The sequence below is a fragment of the Entelurus aequoreus genome, linkage group LG24 (assembly GCF_033978785.1).
Source record: "Entelurus aequoreus isolate RoL-2023_Sb linkage group LG24, RoL_Eaeq_v1.1, whole genome shotgun sequence".
In the NCBI taxonomy this organism is placed as follows: Eukaryota; Metazoa; Chordata; class Actinopteri; order Syngnathiformes; family Syngnathidae; genus Entelurus; species Entelurus aequoreus.
In genome coordinates this window covers 16,010,945-16,025,523 of record NC_084754.1, presented here as the reverse complement: position 1 = coordinate 16,025,523, position 14,579 = coordinate 16,010,945, and the positions used below count along the sequence as shown (strand labels likewise).

At 39.3% G+C, this 14,579-nt stretch overlaps 1 protein-coding gene across 1 annotated transcript in view; it reads right to left on the bottom strand.

Moving 5' to 3' along the window:
• Positions 1-2,372: 2,372 nt before the first annotated feature.
• The window catches only part of tmem86a (transmembrane protein 86A), a 20,610-nt gene continuing 8,403 nt past the window's right edge, over positions 2,373-14,579 (bottom strand). Inside the window, exons 2-3 of the mRNA XM_062036160.1 lie at positions 7,350-7,614; positions 2,373-4,022 (exon numbers count right to left, since the gene is read on the bottom strand). Coding sequence (XP_061892144.1) covers positions 3,595-4,022; positions 7,350-7,614 — 693 coding nt within the window. The 3' untranslated portion in view covers positions 2,373-3,594. The remainder of the gene's footprint in view (positions 4,023-7,349; positions 7,615-14,579) is intronic.

Here is a 14,579-nt window from a genome sequence, read left to right as displayed (position 1 = left end):
AAACCAGCAATGTTGACCTCACTTCATCACAGCCGAAAGAGACCTCAAATTCAGTCCGTTTGGCTTCTTCTCTGGCTTTTTCCACAGCCTTTAAAAGTAAAAAAAAAAAAGAAAAGAAAAAAAATACTCGTTAGATGCAACAGGACTCCAGCTTTTCCCGTCACTCGACTCAGTCAGTTAAAGTGATTAGATGTCATTCATGTTTTGCGGTAGTTATCTTCTTTTACACTGTGTGAGAGTTATATAAGTCCCATTTTAATTTGCCGTTACCGTGATTTCCGAACTACAAGTCGCTACATTTCCCCCCATGCTTTCAACCCTGCGCTTTATGCAATGCTGCTGCTCATTTATGTATTTTTTCGGAGTCACAAGCTTCACTTCACATGCCGCAAACTATTTTAGCCCCGTTACATCAGACCAATGAAATTGCATTGACATTGTTGACTTTTAACGCATTCACACAATCATTCAGTCAGCCATTTAGCAAATTATGGAATCGCCCTCATTTTGGAGAAGAAACAACAAAATGCACAAGACACATCCCCAAAGCCAAAGACGATCGACTCGGACAATGAAAAAGGAAACGGCCTTCACATGGAACGGTAATTCACCAACACTAATGGGCCCCGAAAGACCACGCTCTAGTAGGCTCCTTTACAGTCACTGTCTTTTGTTGAATATGTGAATGAACACAAGCGCCTATGTAAATATTTTATGTTTTAATGTGGCATATAGACATGTGCGGCCAAAATATATACAAAATAAAATGTATCTAAAAATTTAGGTGGGTACAGCTTATATTTACGTGTGATCTATGGGTCGCATCACCAGTGCATCTATAAAAGTTCATGATGTATGACATTCTGACAATAACATTCAATTGCAGTTTTGTCAAATAATTGAAGTCTCTTTTAAAGTTGACTCATCTAAAGTTTTAATTTATTGTGATTAATCGCAAATAACCAAAACTAAAAAAAATTTTAAGCAGATTTTGACAGCAGTAATTATTTGTTGCATTGTTTTTACACCTCAACGTTATCAGTAGAAAAGTTAATGTAACGGGTGCTAGCTAGTCTGACTGTGTGACAATGTGAAGTAGAGCTAAGCTGGACAATGAGTTGACAACCAATGGCATTAAGCTCATTGGTTAGCACTGCTCAACTTAACTCTCACCCAATTGAGAATTTATACACCTGCTGCGCTGCGTTACGTTCACTGACTTTTAATGATAGAGTGGTACCTCTGGTTACGAGTGCCCCAGCTCACAAGTTTGTGGGGGATACGAGCGGTCTCTCGGCTAATTGTTATGCTTTAAGTTGCGTGCAAAAGTCTCCCCACTGTTAGTTGCCTTTGCGAATTATTAGCTAAAAGCTATTGGAAGACCTAGACTTTGTTTGTTCAACCACAGGAACAAAAAAGTGAGTGGAAAGGGGATGATATTCATTGAATTAAAGAAAGATATTAGCCGATTTGGCAAAGCAGTACGAGAATAGCACTGCTAGTGTGCACGAAACCGAAGCAGAATAAGTCGATACCGCCGGTAAATTTTTTTGAACAGAGGACATTTATCAACGCAAATATGGAGAAGCTGCTTATGGCGTGTTTGACAGAAAAATCAGCTCGAATGAGATACACTAGAAGTCTGCTCTCCAAGGTAAATGCTGTACATTATTATTAAATAACTTCATAAAACTACTGCAGTTGTTTGTAGTACATTCAAATGCATTGTTTTCATACAATATTTCTTATCTAAAAGTTAGTTTTCTTTTCAAAAGCCAAAATTGTGCTGTTTTTTTAATAAAGAACATTGTTTTGAGATACGCGTATTTTGAATTACGAGCTCCGTCACAAAACCAAATAAACTCATAAGCCAAGGTACTAATGTAGCGTTACGTAACTTAAAAATAGCCTCTTAAGTGAAAGAAGGTTTTACGATGGCGACTGCTTATTCCTATTTGTTGTTTTTTTTTCAATTATTAGACTCAATGTCAGCCATACATGCTTAGAGGATTGTATAAAACACTGAAGGAGGTCACCAGCACAGATCCATATTTAAGAGCATTGAGAGAATACATTAATCCATAATATCCAGTAGTGTACTGCAACGATGACTCCATCTGTGATGGGTCACAGCATTTATGGCCTACAGCTGGTTGTAGAGTGTGCATTGAGTCAGTAACACATGCAGACAAAACATGTGTCTAGTATCGTGTGCACATATGCATACATAGACATCTGAAGATAACATTTGTGTATATTCGATAAGACACTCCATTCTAAGAGTAGTATCCAGGTATGAAAGATGAAGGACGGGACAGATGCAAAACAAACTGCTAACAAAATTGGTCTGTCAGTTAGTAGACTACTTTCGGTTTTGATGTCTACATCTGCTCTTTAATCACGATCTCTACCATGCCTGTTTACTAACAAAACAACAGCAATCAAAACAAAGCCATTGCCTAAGCAGTAGAAAAAAGCCAGTTGCCGTGTTTGAATTCCTCAGCACAACTGAGCCAATGCCATCCAAACCCCCTAAGATACACACACATACAGTACAATAGATCAACAATATACTTTCTTTTCAGTCAACATTCACGTAATGACATCGTGGACTGCCTGATCAGTTTAAAGAACACCATGGACTTTCTCTCATAGTGAACAACATTTCTTCAGCATCTACAATGATTACTCTGTACACGTCCAAGGCTGGCAATGGGTAGAAAATGCTACCTGTTTGAATTCCTAAAGTATTTCTCTCAGAGAGGAGTAAGAGGAACCTTCCGCTATGACATGGACTGAGCAAACTCATAAAAGCCTACCTTCCACAAACAACCCACTCTCCTGCTGATGATATGTTCAGTCACAAAAGCTTCAGTGCACACTGGCTGATGTAGTCTGTTTTCCCTACTTCCTTGCTTTATTTCTCTTTCTATCTTCATTAGCAGACCAAGCAAATGGTTGTTTGTAATTGGGATGGAAGGAACTAAAGCTAATACGACAGCTCCTAACTTTAAGAATAGCACCCTAGTTACAGGGGGAGACGGTCGAGCAGGGTATTCCTGAACGTTGGAAAGCCTGTAATAAAATCCCTTTTTTGAGACAGCAAAAGCAATACCACGATTGCTACTCTGCTTGGTTGTTGGCCGGTTCGTTCCACTTTGAACATTGCCGGAAAACATAAAAAATGGCAGAACATCACAAATATTGAATTGAATGGACCAAGTTAAGTGTCTTGCGTCTGTGGGCGACGCATCAAAAGTGAGGTACGTGAATCGAACACATAAATCCACACATGCCTCTGCTCTCTCTCACACGTTTCATAAAAGGTTCCCAGTGACATGCTCCCCCTTAAACAAATAAAAGGATGAGGCCTAATACTTTGGGGAGAATGTTAACGTTACCGTGCACACACCCATGGTCACTAGGCGTTTGAAGATCCAAAGGTAGATGGGACTGTTGCTGGGAGAGGTTGAAGATAACACTGTCGCAAAAGGGTGGGGCTATCAAACATGGCCATGGTGCTCCGGTTGCTATGGTAACAATGGAGATGAGGGCTGAGGCTTGGGTATGTGTCAGGACCTGGTCAGGGGGCCCTCATATCCTCTTCCTGGCAACCTCCGCATCCTGGCATTCCACAGCCGACAGGGCTATCAGCATCTGGGCGGCGTAATACGTCGCCATGATGATGGCACGTGAGTGGGGAACGGGGAAGCAGAACTTATTAACGGCTATAGTGAGGTCGGACACCATGAAGAGCACGGCCCCCAGGCAGGCCGACAGCTTGGTCCAGGTCCACAAGTCGTTGGCGAGCTGCAGGCCTGCGATTGCCCTCCAGGCCATGAAGCCGATCAGACCAATGTAGACGGCCACCAGGTAGGTGAAGGGGCCGGACAGGTAAGGGTAGAGAAGCATGTAGCTCGCACTGGACACGCCCGTTATCACCAGGCCTGCACGCACATTGATGGGCTTCATCCCAAAGGCAGAGGAGTAGAGGATGTGAGTGATGGCAAACATCAAAAGACCTGTGGAATCATGCAAACAGGAGTTCAAATTCAACATTACATATCATAAAACCATTCATCAAAGTACAAAACCAGTGAAGTTGGCACGTTGCGTAAATGGTAAATAAAAACAGAATACAATGATTTGCAAATCCTTTTCAACTTATATTCAATTGACTGCAAAAACAAAATATGTAATGTTTGAACTGAGAAACTTCTTTTTTTTTTGGCAAATAATCATTAACTTAGAATTTAATGGCAGCAACACATTGCAAAAAAGTTGCCACAGGGGCATTTTTACCACTGTGTTACATGGCCTTTCCTTTTAACAACACTCAGTAAATATTTGGGAACTGACGAGACCAATTTTTCAAGCTTTTCAGGTGGAATTCTTTCCCATTCTTGCTTGATATACAGCTTAAGTTGTTCAACATTCCGGGGTCTCCGTTGGCGTATTTTACGATTCATAATGCGCCACACATTTTAAATGGGAGACAGGTCCGCTTTACAGGCAGGCCAGTCTAGTACCCGCACTCTTTTACTATGAAGCCATGCTGTTGTAACACGTGCAGAATGTGGCTTGGCATTATCTTGCTGAAAAAAGACATTGCTTGGATGGCAACATATGTTGCTCCAAAACCTGTATGTACCTTTCAGCATTAATGGTGCCTTCCCAGATGTGTAAATTACCCATGCCTTGGGCACTAATACCCCCCCATATCATCACAGATGCTGGCTTTTGAACTTTGCGCCTATAACAGTCCGGATGTTTTTTTTCCTCTTTAGTCCGGAGGACACAACGTCCACAGTTTCCAAAAACAATTTGAAATGTGGACTTGTCAGACCACAGAACACTTTTCCACTTTGCATCAGTCCATCTTGGATGAACTCGGGTGTTGTTGATAAATGGCTTTCGCTTTGCATAATAGAGTTTTAACTTGCACTTATAGATGTAGCGACAAACTGTAGTTACTGACAGTGGTTTTCTGAAGTGTTCCTGAGCCCATGTGGTGATATCCTTTACACACTGATGTCGGTTTTTGATACAGTACCGCCTGAGGGATCGAAGGTTTGTAATATCATCGCTTACATGCAGTGATTTCTCCAGATTCTCTGAACCTTTTGATGATATTATGGACCGTAGATGGTGAAATGTTGTTCTTAAACTGTTGGACAATTTGCTCACGCATTTGTTCACAGAGTGGTGCCCCTCGCCTCATCCTTGTTTGTGAATGACTGAGCATTTCATGGAAGCTGCTTTTATACCCAATCATGGCACCCACCTGTTCCCAATTCACCTGTGGGATGTTCCAAATAAGTGTTTGATGAGCATTCTGCAACTTTCTCAGTCTTTTTTGCCACTTGTGCAAGCTTTTTTGATTTTTTCATGTTGCAGGTATCAAATTCCAAATTAGCTAATATTTGCAAAAAATAACAAAGTTTACCAGTTCGAACGTTAAATATATTGTCTTTGCAGTGTTTTCGATTGAATATAGGTTGAAAAGGATTTTCAAATCATTGTATTCTGTTGTTATTTACGATTTACACAACGTGCCAACTTCACTGGTTTTGGGTTTTGTATAACAGCACCCACTGGAGGAATACATACACACATTCTACCAAAAGCTTAGACTATTTTGAGTCTTCTCTCGTCTTTTGTAGGTGTAGGTGCATTTGATTAGGCCACATCTGAGTTTGATTGCTCACACAACACGGAGGAAAACAAACCAGACCCAAGAGTTCAAGTGTGAAAGAACCTCTTGTGTCAACAATACTGCAGAAGTCAGTTTTCAATCAAGAATTTCAGCCTACTTAGTAAATCTACAAATGCATCAATATTACTGTGGCCTACAGGCTTATTGTCAAGTGGGGTACTGCTGTGTTTTATTGTCTGCTGCATTCACTACGCCCACCATTAGTTCCTGATTGCTGGCACCGGCTTGCCGACTTCCATCTCGCTCGTTTTAAGCTGCAGCCAGGAAGAAGTAGTTGGCGTCGAAATCATTGTATCAAGGTTTTTTCTATTTTTTTTGTTGCGCCCCTTGCGTCGGGATTGTATTGCTAAGAGTAAAGACTTCACTTTTAGCCAACGCTGGCACTGTTTGGAGTGGTAAGCCCTGATCCGTCTTGAATTTCCACCGCCTAGTTCGTAAGAGGGAAGGTGATAGCGCCATCACCTACATAAATAGCACAAAATGAAATCAAGTGGCACATAGGCACGGTCAGTAAATGTACATGCACTGCATTATCACATTTCCCAAATAAATCCCTCTCTTCCATTTTCAAACATGTATGTGACGTGCCTGTCTACATGCACTAGTTCTAATTCGATCGTTGATCGTTGGCCTCAGAAACGTTAGATGGCGCATATGCTTTTTCCAGCAGGGATAATGTATTTGTGGTGTCCTGATGCAATATTGATCTATTTATGTCCTATTCCATTTACATTATTTTGTACATACCTCAGGTGCATAATTGTGTGCCATCTCATGCGTGCTGGTATGACAATAAAGTTCCTTCAAACCTTGAATATCACTCAGATATCAGCAAAAATAAGTATTTGATGATATTGGCTTGCATCTAAAAATCTCTGCTAAAAAAACTGATACCAGCAGTCCTGTAAGACGTTTACTTGTGCAGTCAGTTAACATCTAAATGTCCTCCAATAAACACACACATTTGATCTTTTCTTGTATTTTAGTGAAGTCATTTACAAAAGGCAAAAATGGTAGGATATACTGTAAGCTCCTAGGAGCTAGTAGCTATTTGACTGGTTCCCTTTCATAACTTTTGACAATGGAAATGAAGAAATGGACTTAAAGGGTCCTAATATGCAAACGTGACTTTTCTTACCCGTTGGTACCTCCAAACAAATTTTGTGACAACTTTGTTACGTCATAGGATATCTCCATATGTGGTAAAGGTTTAAAGTGATTTAGAAGTAGAATTGACTGTTCCAATTAGCTGCACTGCCAGCCATTTAGAACAAGCCAATTTTTACATGTTAGAATGCAAAAGAAAAAAATAACATTTGTCTTCTTGTCTCTCATTATGTTTGTGAACAAAAAAATGTCAGTTCCCCTTTAAGGTGACTGTACCTCGTTCAGGGCCAAACTGTAAAAGTCAAGTTTGAAGTGTAAAAACAGCAGCTTTAAGAGTATCTATTCAACTTACAGGTAATTTCTTCAAAACTTCTAATGGATTTCTCTGCTTTCCAAGGCACAATTGAACCAGCACCGTTAAGATAATAGCCAATCTGAGTTACACTTGTCGTAATTGAATTTGTCTTTTTAAAGGCATGCATCTCATTTCCAGTTGCGCAACTAAGCGTGTAGCATTTCTTCTTACCGTGGACGAAGTAGCCTTGCTCTTGCCAAATGAGGAAGGCGTCGCCCAGAGCGGAAAAGATGAGGCCGGCCAGGATCTTGCGGGCACTGGCGTGAGCCCCCAGGAAGCTGAAGCCGTGCGCCAGGAGAAACACCCACAGGCAAAATATGGGCAGACATTTGATAAGTGCGCTAAACCAGGATGGACTTGAGGTTGGCAACCACAGGACAAAATAAACACAGGTTGCCTTGAAGAATGGCACCAGCTTGGGGCCTTCACTCTTGACCTGAAAGCAGATTAAATACGTAGATCATTATTAGAGTCTTGATGTGAGATTTGAATGCCATTTGTCTCTCATATTATCGATTTAAGCCCATAAAATGTCCCGCGAAACAATAACGTCAGCAATTCAAAGTAATGTACTTCTCATAATGTGCAAGAGTGGTTTGTGTTGGGACTGAAGAAGCCTTCCTTGAGGTGTCCAATCAGACATGCACGAGTTGTTTTGATACTGAAGTGAAACAACAAGAAACAGCAAATCTATGCGATGCTACGACTCCCTCAAACCTTTAATCTTCCTCTTTTTTGACTAACTAAACATCTTGGTTTCTTTCCCTTCTTCTTCTTCTTTGCCCTCGAATACTCTTTTGACTGCGTACTGTTAGACTTAGACTTAGACTTAGACAAACTTTAATGATCCACAAGGGAAATTGTTCAACAGGGTTACTTGTTTCTGTTCTGCTTGTTTTAGTTACACATACAAAACTAGGTTTTCTTGCACTTCTAGAATAGAGGTCAACAACCTTTACATAAAAACAAGCATTTAGCCCCTTCTAACACCAAAGAAACTGTCTCGAGACGCCAAACATAACACAGCCTATAAAACTTTTTAAAAGTATTAATACATTTTTAACTGTACCTGATACAACTATGGATGTGACGATCAGACAATTTTTGAGAAAAAGTGTATGTTTGTCATTTCTGATTAATGCCTTTTAAAGCCGATCACAAAAACCGATTCCCTCTGGCTAACACTGTATTCATTTTTAGTCCCCCGGCTGCAAAGTGACTAGCATTATGTGTCTCCATACACAGTATGGAGCCGCTCCTCTAAGTTAACAATAATCACCTCCATTATGGCAAAAAGCTGTATCACTTATTATCTTAAGGGAACTGCACTTTCTTTGGAATTTGCTTATCATTCACAATTCTTATGTGAGATAAGCACACATATGGTTTTCTTTTTTTTAATGTATTCTAACTCGGAAATAATCGGAAATAAAAGCTAACAATGGAGCCTATGAGAGGCACTATTTTCCGCCGATGGAACGCTCTAAAAACATCCAAACACCTCCATCAATGTTTTATATGCACGCTGTAAGTATATGTGTAATGTAGTAACAGGCACATTCATAATAATATGTAATATTCACATATTTTCATCATTTTAAGCATACGGCGGGGTATTAATTTCATAGATGCATCACAACGTTCACTTTTTCTTTCAACAACATCAACACTACTAGTCATGGCAGACTTCATGAAAGACAACAAACGTAATGAAACAATCACTTACTGTACAATATCTGTTCCCACTAGGATGCCGACTGATGGGGTGTTCAACTCTTGCCGTTTAGTTGAAGAATTAATCATAATCCTTCCGAAGGGTTAAAAAAAAAAAAGCCAATGCCACAAATTTATTTTTGTGTCTTTCTCGCCATCTACGGGTCTAAGTTAAAAGTCCCAGATGACCAATTTCTCGGTTGACGTCTACAACCTTTTTATGTCTACAGAGCTGCCAAGTTTCAGAAAATGACAAGAGTGAGACTTTAGTGGCATGATGCCTTTGGGAAAAAAAAGAAGCCTTTTTTTTAACACTAATTTGACCTGTTTTAACGTCAATTTATACCTTAAGAATGATGTTCTCACCTGTAGCAGCTCTCCCTGCACAGTAGTCTCCTAATAATAGTCTTAATTAACCATAAAGTAGAAATTAAAATCATCCCTACTGTTTTCTCTGCTGGCTCTTCTGTCTCATCCTCTGCGTCAGTGTTCTCAATGTGTATCTCTTCTACATCTCTGTCATCATGTCCTCAATCTCTTCTGATACCTATTGATTTTGAAGGTGAGAAGCATGATTTATAATCTAGAATTAAGTTTCACAAGCTAACAGGCGATCATAAGCAACAGCTCAGTATGTCAACGTTGCAGCTGCTAGTTATCGCTCTGTGATCACGGCGTGGCTTGAAATAGTCTGCATAAATGCTTATAATAACAATATTTCTAATACTTAGTGACGAGATGTAAATGGAGTATTGATGGCGTTTTTTGAATGCATTTTTAGATAGATTTAGAGGCAAAATTGATTACTCCCATTAGCACCATTGCTAGCCACCTAGGACGAGACGATTATTAAAAATTAGAATGCAAAAAAATATATACTTATGTATCTTACTAATACTTAAGGATTGTGAATGACAGGTAAAAGTACAAAAAAACACTTTTAAGTATCATTAACAAGTACCATTGTCAATGGAGGACGAGGCTTAGCATGTTACACACCGAAAGCAAGCTAGTAGCAGACATGCTAATAGCTAACCTAAGTGCAAGGCTAGCTTTACAAATCACCAATAAATAAGTGCTTAGCTAATTTGAAGAAGCGTTACAGCAGAAAGTAAGCAGATATTAACAGGAAATTAACAAGTTCAACAAAGACAGTTAGACAGAGGATAATATAACAACAACTGTTGGCGAGTCAGCATCGTCACAATCAGTACACCACATGTAAGAGAAGGGTGAGTCGATCCATAAACTTGTGGTGTCAAAGAGTAGTATTCGAATATAATTGATAAAATTAATAAATTAATATATTTATTTTCTCAAAGTATTTTTTTTGCTGTTCTTATTAATGTGTACAGCCTTGGGGAATAATTCTCTGGATACAGGAGGACGATGAGGACAAAAAACTAAGGATTTAAATCAGTAGTAGATTGTAGTTTTTGATTTTGTTCAGTTATTCTGCACTATTGACTTTGTTTTGCTCAAACAATTGTATGTGACAAAAAAGAATGAAGGACAAGTTTGTATTACGTTGGTATTGTTATACTATCAATCGCACTCATCATAGATACATTTAAAAATGTACAAGTTATACATCTGATCGTATCGGTGTTGGTATCGGCCGATCTCACTCGGTCTTGGAATCGGCAGCATCCAACATCCCGAGTTACAATAACCTATCCCGACAAACAGAACTGTAGTGTGCATGTGTGACAGACGCCAGCTAGTATGGTTGTGCAATGGTATGTTAATAATAATAGTATGGGTAGCGCTATTCGAGAAGGGCGGTCGAAAATACCTAGTTAACTCATGTGATTATTCCCCCCAAATTATCACATTAATCATGTACAGTATATCGGCATATTAATAATACACAATTTATTTTGACCGTAGAATGCTCCTTAATCTTAACTGCAGGTGGAAGGGGGTGCGGGTTGGGCTACAGTTAATGATCAGGTCAATGCATACGTTAGTGCAAATATGAGTGAGGAGACTCCGAAAGTTGTGCTTACCGGCTAATTTAAAATCAAAATAAACCCAGATGGGATTTTTAGGTCTGCTAGCTGTTTCTCTGTTACCATGTTAATGTTAGCATGCCAACATTTTTGCTAATTTCACACTTTTTAACCTAATAATAGTAATCATTACTTGGCGCCATGTTACAAGCATTTTAGCTAATGTGATACATTTACAACTAGAATATACAGATTATGTTACTTTGTAACCTCTTGAAATATGCTAACTCTCCTAACTATACCAAGATTCATACTACATTTCAGTACAGCTTCTGCTCTTAACCTCTTAAACCACTTCAACCTTCTATTCCAACTTTCAAACTATTTGTGCATTCGACTAGTATTTCAGTTTAGCGTCGGCTTTCCAACATTCAAACCATTTCAACATTCAAACCATTTCTACATTTATCTTACATTCCCTTAGCATTTCAGTTCAGTGTCAGCTCTTCAACATTCAAACTATTCTTATATTTATACTACATTTCATCAGCACTGGAGCATTCACACGCAATTCCTTCAGGAATTGCCTCATCTAGTTTAAATTATGGCAGCGTAAGTTTTTTACAAGTATCATCCCTGCAGGACGGGGAATAGCTAAACAGGCTTCACTACACACCGTAGCTCACCGGCGTCAAAAATTTAAACAAACGCCATTGGTGGATCTACACCTAACATCCACTGTAATGATACCAAGTACAGTAACATATCTAGTCGATACTACTATGATTACGTCGATATTTTTTGGCATCACATCTTCTTTCATTTTTTTTAAAATGTATACTATGTTTATAAACTCAGGAAATATGTCCCTGGACACATGAGGACTTTGAATATGACCAATGTATGATCCTGTAACTACTTGGTATCGGATTGATACCCAAATTTGTGGTATCATCCAAAACGAATGTAAAGTATCAAACAAAGGAAGAATAAGTGATTATTAAATTTTAACAGAAGTGTAGATAGAACATGTTAAAAGAGAAAGTAAGCAGATATTAACAGTAAATGAACAAGTAGATTAATAATTCATTTTCTACCACTTGTCCTTAACAATTGTGACAAAATAATAGAATGATAAATGACACAATATGTGACTGCATACGTCAGCAGACTAAATTAGGAGCCTTTGTTTGTTTACTTACTACTAAAAGACAAGTTGTCTAGTATGTTCACTATTTTATTTAAGGACAAACTTGCAATAAGAAACATATGTTTAAGGTACCCTAAGATTTTTTTGTTAATATAAAGCCAATAATGCAATTTTTGTGGTCCCCTTTATTTAGAAAAATACAGAAAAGTATCGAAATAATTGTGGTACCGGTACCAAAATATTGGTATCGGGACAACACTATCCAAATCCAAAAGTGTGATTAATCTTATTTAAAAAAAATAATCAATTGACAGCGCTACTTTTGAGAAAATGCTGAGTGCTTGTTTTGAAAATGCCTTTTAACGTTCAATTTTTTTTTAGAATTTGTTAATTTCTTTCAACATGATTATTATGCACAGAAGTAAAGGCAAAGGAATGCAGAATTATACCGTTTTTTTTCATCTGGGATTTTTGGGGAGGGTATATATTCATGATTAGTATCGCGGGCATGGGGTTGCACACATTCAATAAGACATCTCTCTCACCACACGCACACACTTTCTCATTTCCTTGCCTTCCTCACACTCATCCAATCACCAGTCAGTATATCTACAGTGCCTGTAGATATTCACGGCTTTATAGCCAGTCAGAGATTATAGAATCCCCCACTACAGTGTTAACAAAAAATCTCAAAAGCTCTGCGAAGGGAGCCGCAATGTAGAGGGATTGCCGACCCCTGCTCTACAATCACCTGCGGTTCTGAGAATCGAAGAAATTGAGAAATCAGTGGGTGGTTTGAGCAGATAAAATGTTATTGTTTTTAGTGTGAAAGTTGAGAAGGATGAGATGAGGGGGAGAGAGAGAGAGACAGTGGGGGGAATCACAGAGCAGAAGAACATGCCTGAAACAAGTGCATGGTGCAAGAACTGCTACTCGATGTCGCTCCCCAAAACCATTCAGAGGGAACATTGAGCAACGAAGCTAAAGCGACACTTTGACTGCACTGTTCACAAAAGATTAAGTGGGTCAGAAGAGAGGAAGCGGGAGACTACTTGGGGAAGGACACTCAGAAGGACGGACGGTTGGCTGGCTTTAGAAATGCACTTGAGGAGGGGAGAAACAATGATGGATCCTACGGACGGAGAAATTCTTGATTGACTGATTGAAAAAATAAGTAAAGTATTGATCCGCAGAAAGATCTTAAATTATAAATGCTTGTGAAACATCTTAAATTAAAGCTGGAAGACAGCACAGAACGTGCCAGAGACAAAATGCACAATAAAGTTATTTATAGTCTAGATGGCCACGACTGACCCTAATGTTCTTTACGCATGTCTGCCATTGTGTCTCCTTATCAGCAGTTTTTTCCTCCTTCCTGTGCAAGTCAGCTCGACTACTCCCTGTCCATCCCGCTTCTTCCTCCTCCTCAGTACAATTACCACCTTCCGTCAATGAAACACAGTCTACCGTATTGCACATTTGCTTGCATATGCATTTTCACATGTTGCAAAACAGAACTGTCAGCAGAGAAGGCGCGAGGCAGGAATAAATAGCTCTCTGATTAGTGACCGGGAGCAGGTGAGCGTCCCGACCACTAATCAGAGGCAGGTGACAATAATCAGCACCCAAGGCAACAAAGAAACAAACCAGTGTGCTGAAACCGAACTAAATCAAGAACTAAGGAAATAGTAAACTAAGTAAAACATGATCCGGGCAACGGATCATCACAGAAGCTTGTTTTTAACCCACACCGTTTCATTTCTGCAGAACACTTTTTGCAAACTGCAAGTGAAATGTCTTTTTCTGATAAGACACAAGATCGCTACGATAAACATGGTGGTGGCAGCATCACTTCCTTAGTAGCAACATAAAAAATACAGATTTAATGCATGGAGAACACCCTTGAAACTACATATAACTGGCTCATCCCTTGTACAAATTAATGGGTTAATTCAGGGGTGTCCAACGTACGGCCCCACGGGGCCAAATGCACCCCGCCAGCCTCTTCTATTAGGCTTCGCGGGACATCATGAGTTCAACTAAGCGTCGCACTTTACATTGCTTTCAAATTTATCTTGAATACCAGGTGGTCTCTGAATGCTACATACAAACCCGTTTCCATATGAGTTGGGAAATTGTGTTAGATGTAAATATAATCGGAATACAATGATTTGCAAATCCTTTTCAACCCATATTCAATTGAATGCACTACAAAGACAAGATATTTGATGTTCAAACTCAAAAACTTTTTTTTTTTTTTTTGCAAATAATAATTAACTTAGAATTTCATGGCTGCAACACGTGCCAAAGTATTTGGGAAAGGGCATGTTCACCACTTTGTTACATGGCCTTTCCTCTTAACAACACTCAGTAAACGTTTGGAAACTGAGGAGACGCATTTTTTAAGCTTCTCGGGTGGAATTCTTTTCCATTCTTGCTTGATGTACAGCTTAAGTTGTTCAACAGTCCGGGGGTCTCCGTTGTGGTATTTTAGGCTTCATAATGCGCCACACATTTTCAATGGGAGACAGGTCTGGACTACAGGCAGGCCAGTCTAGTCCCCGCACTCTTTTACTATGAAGCCAC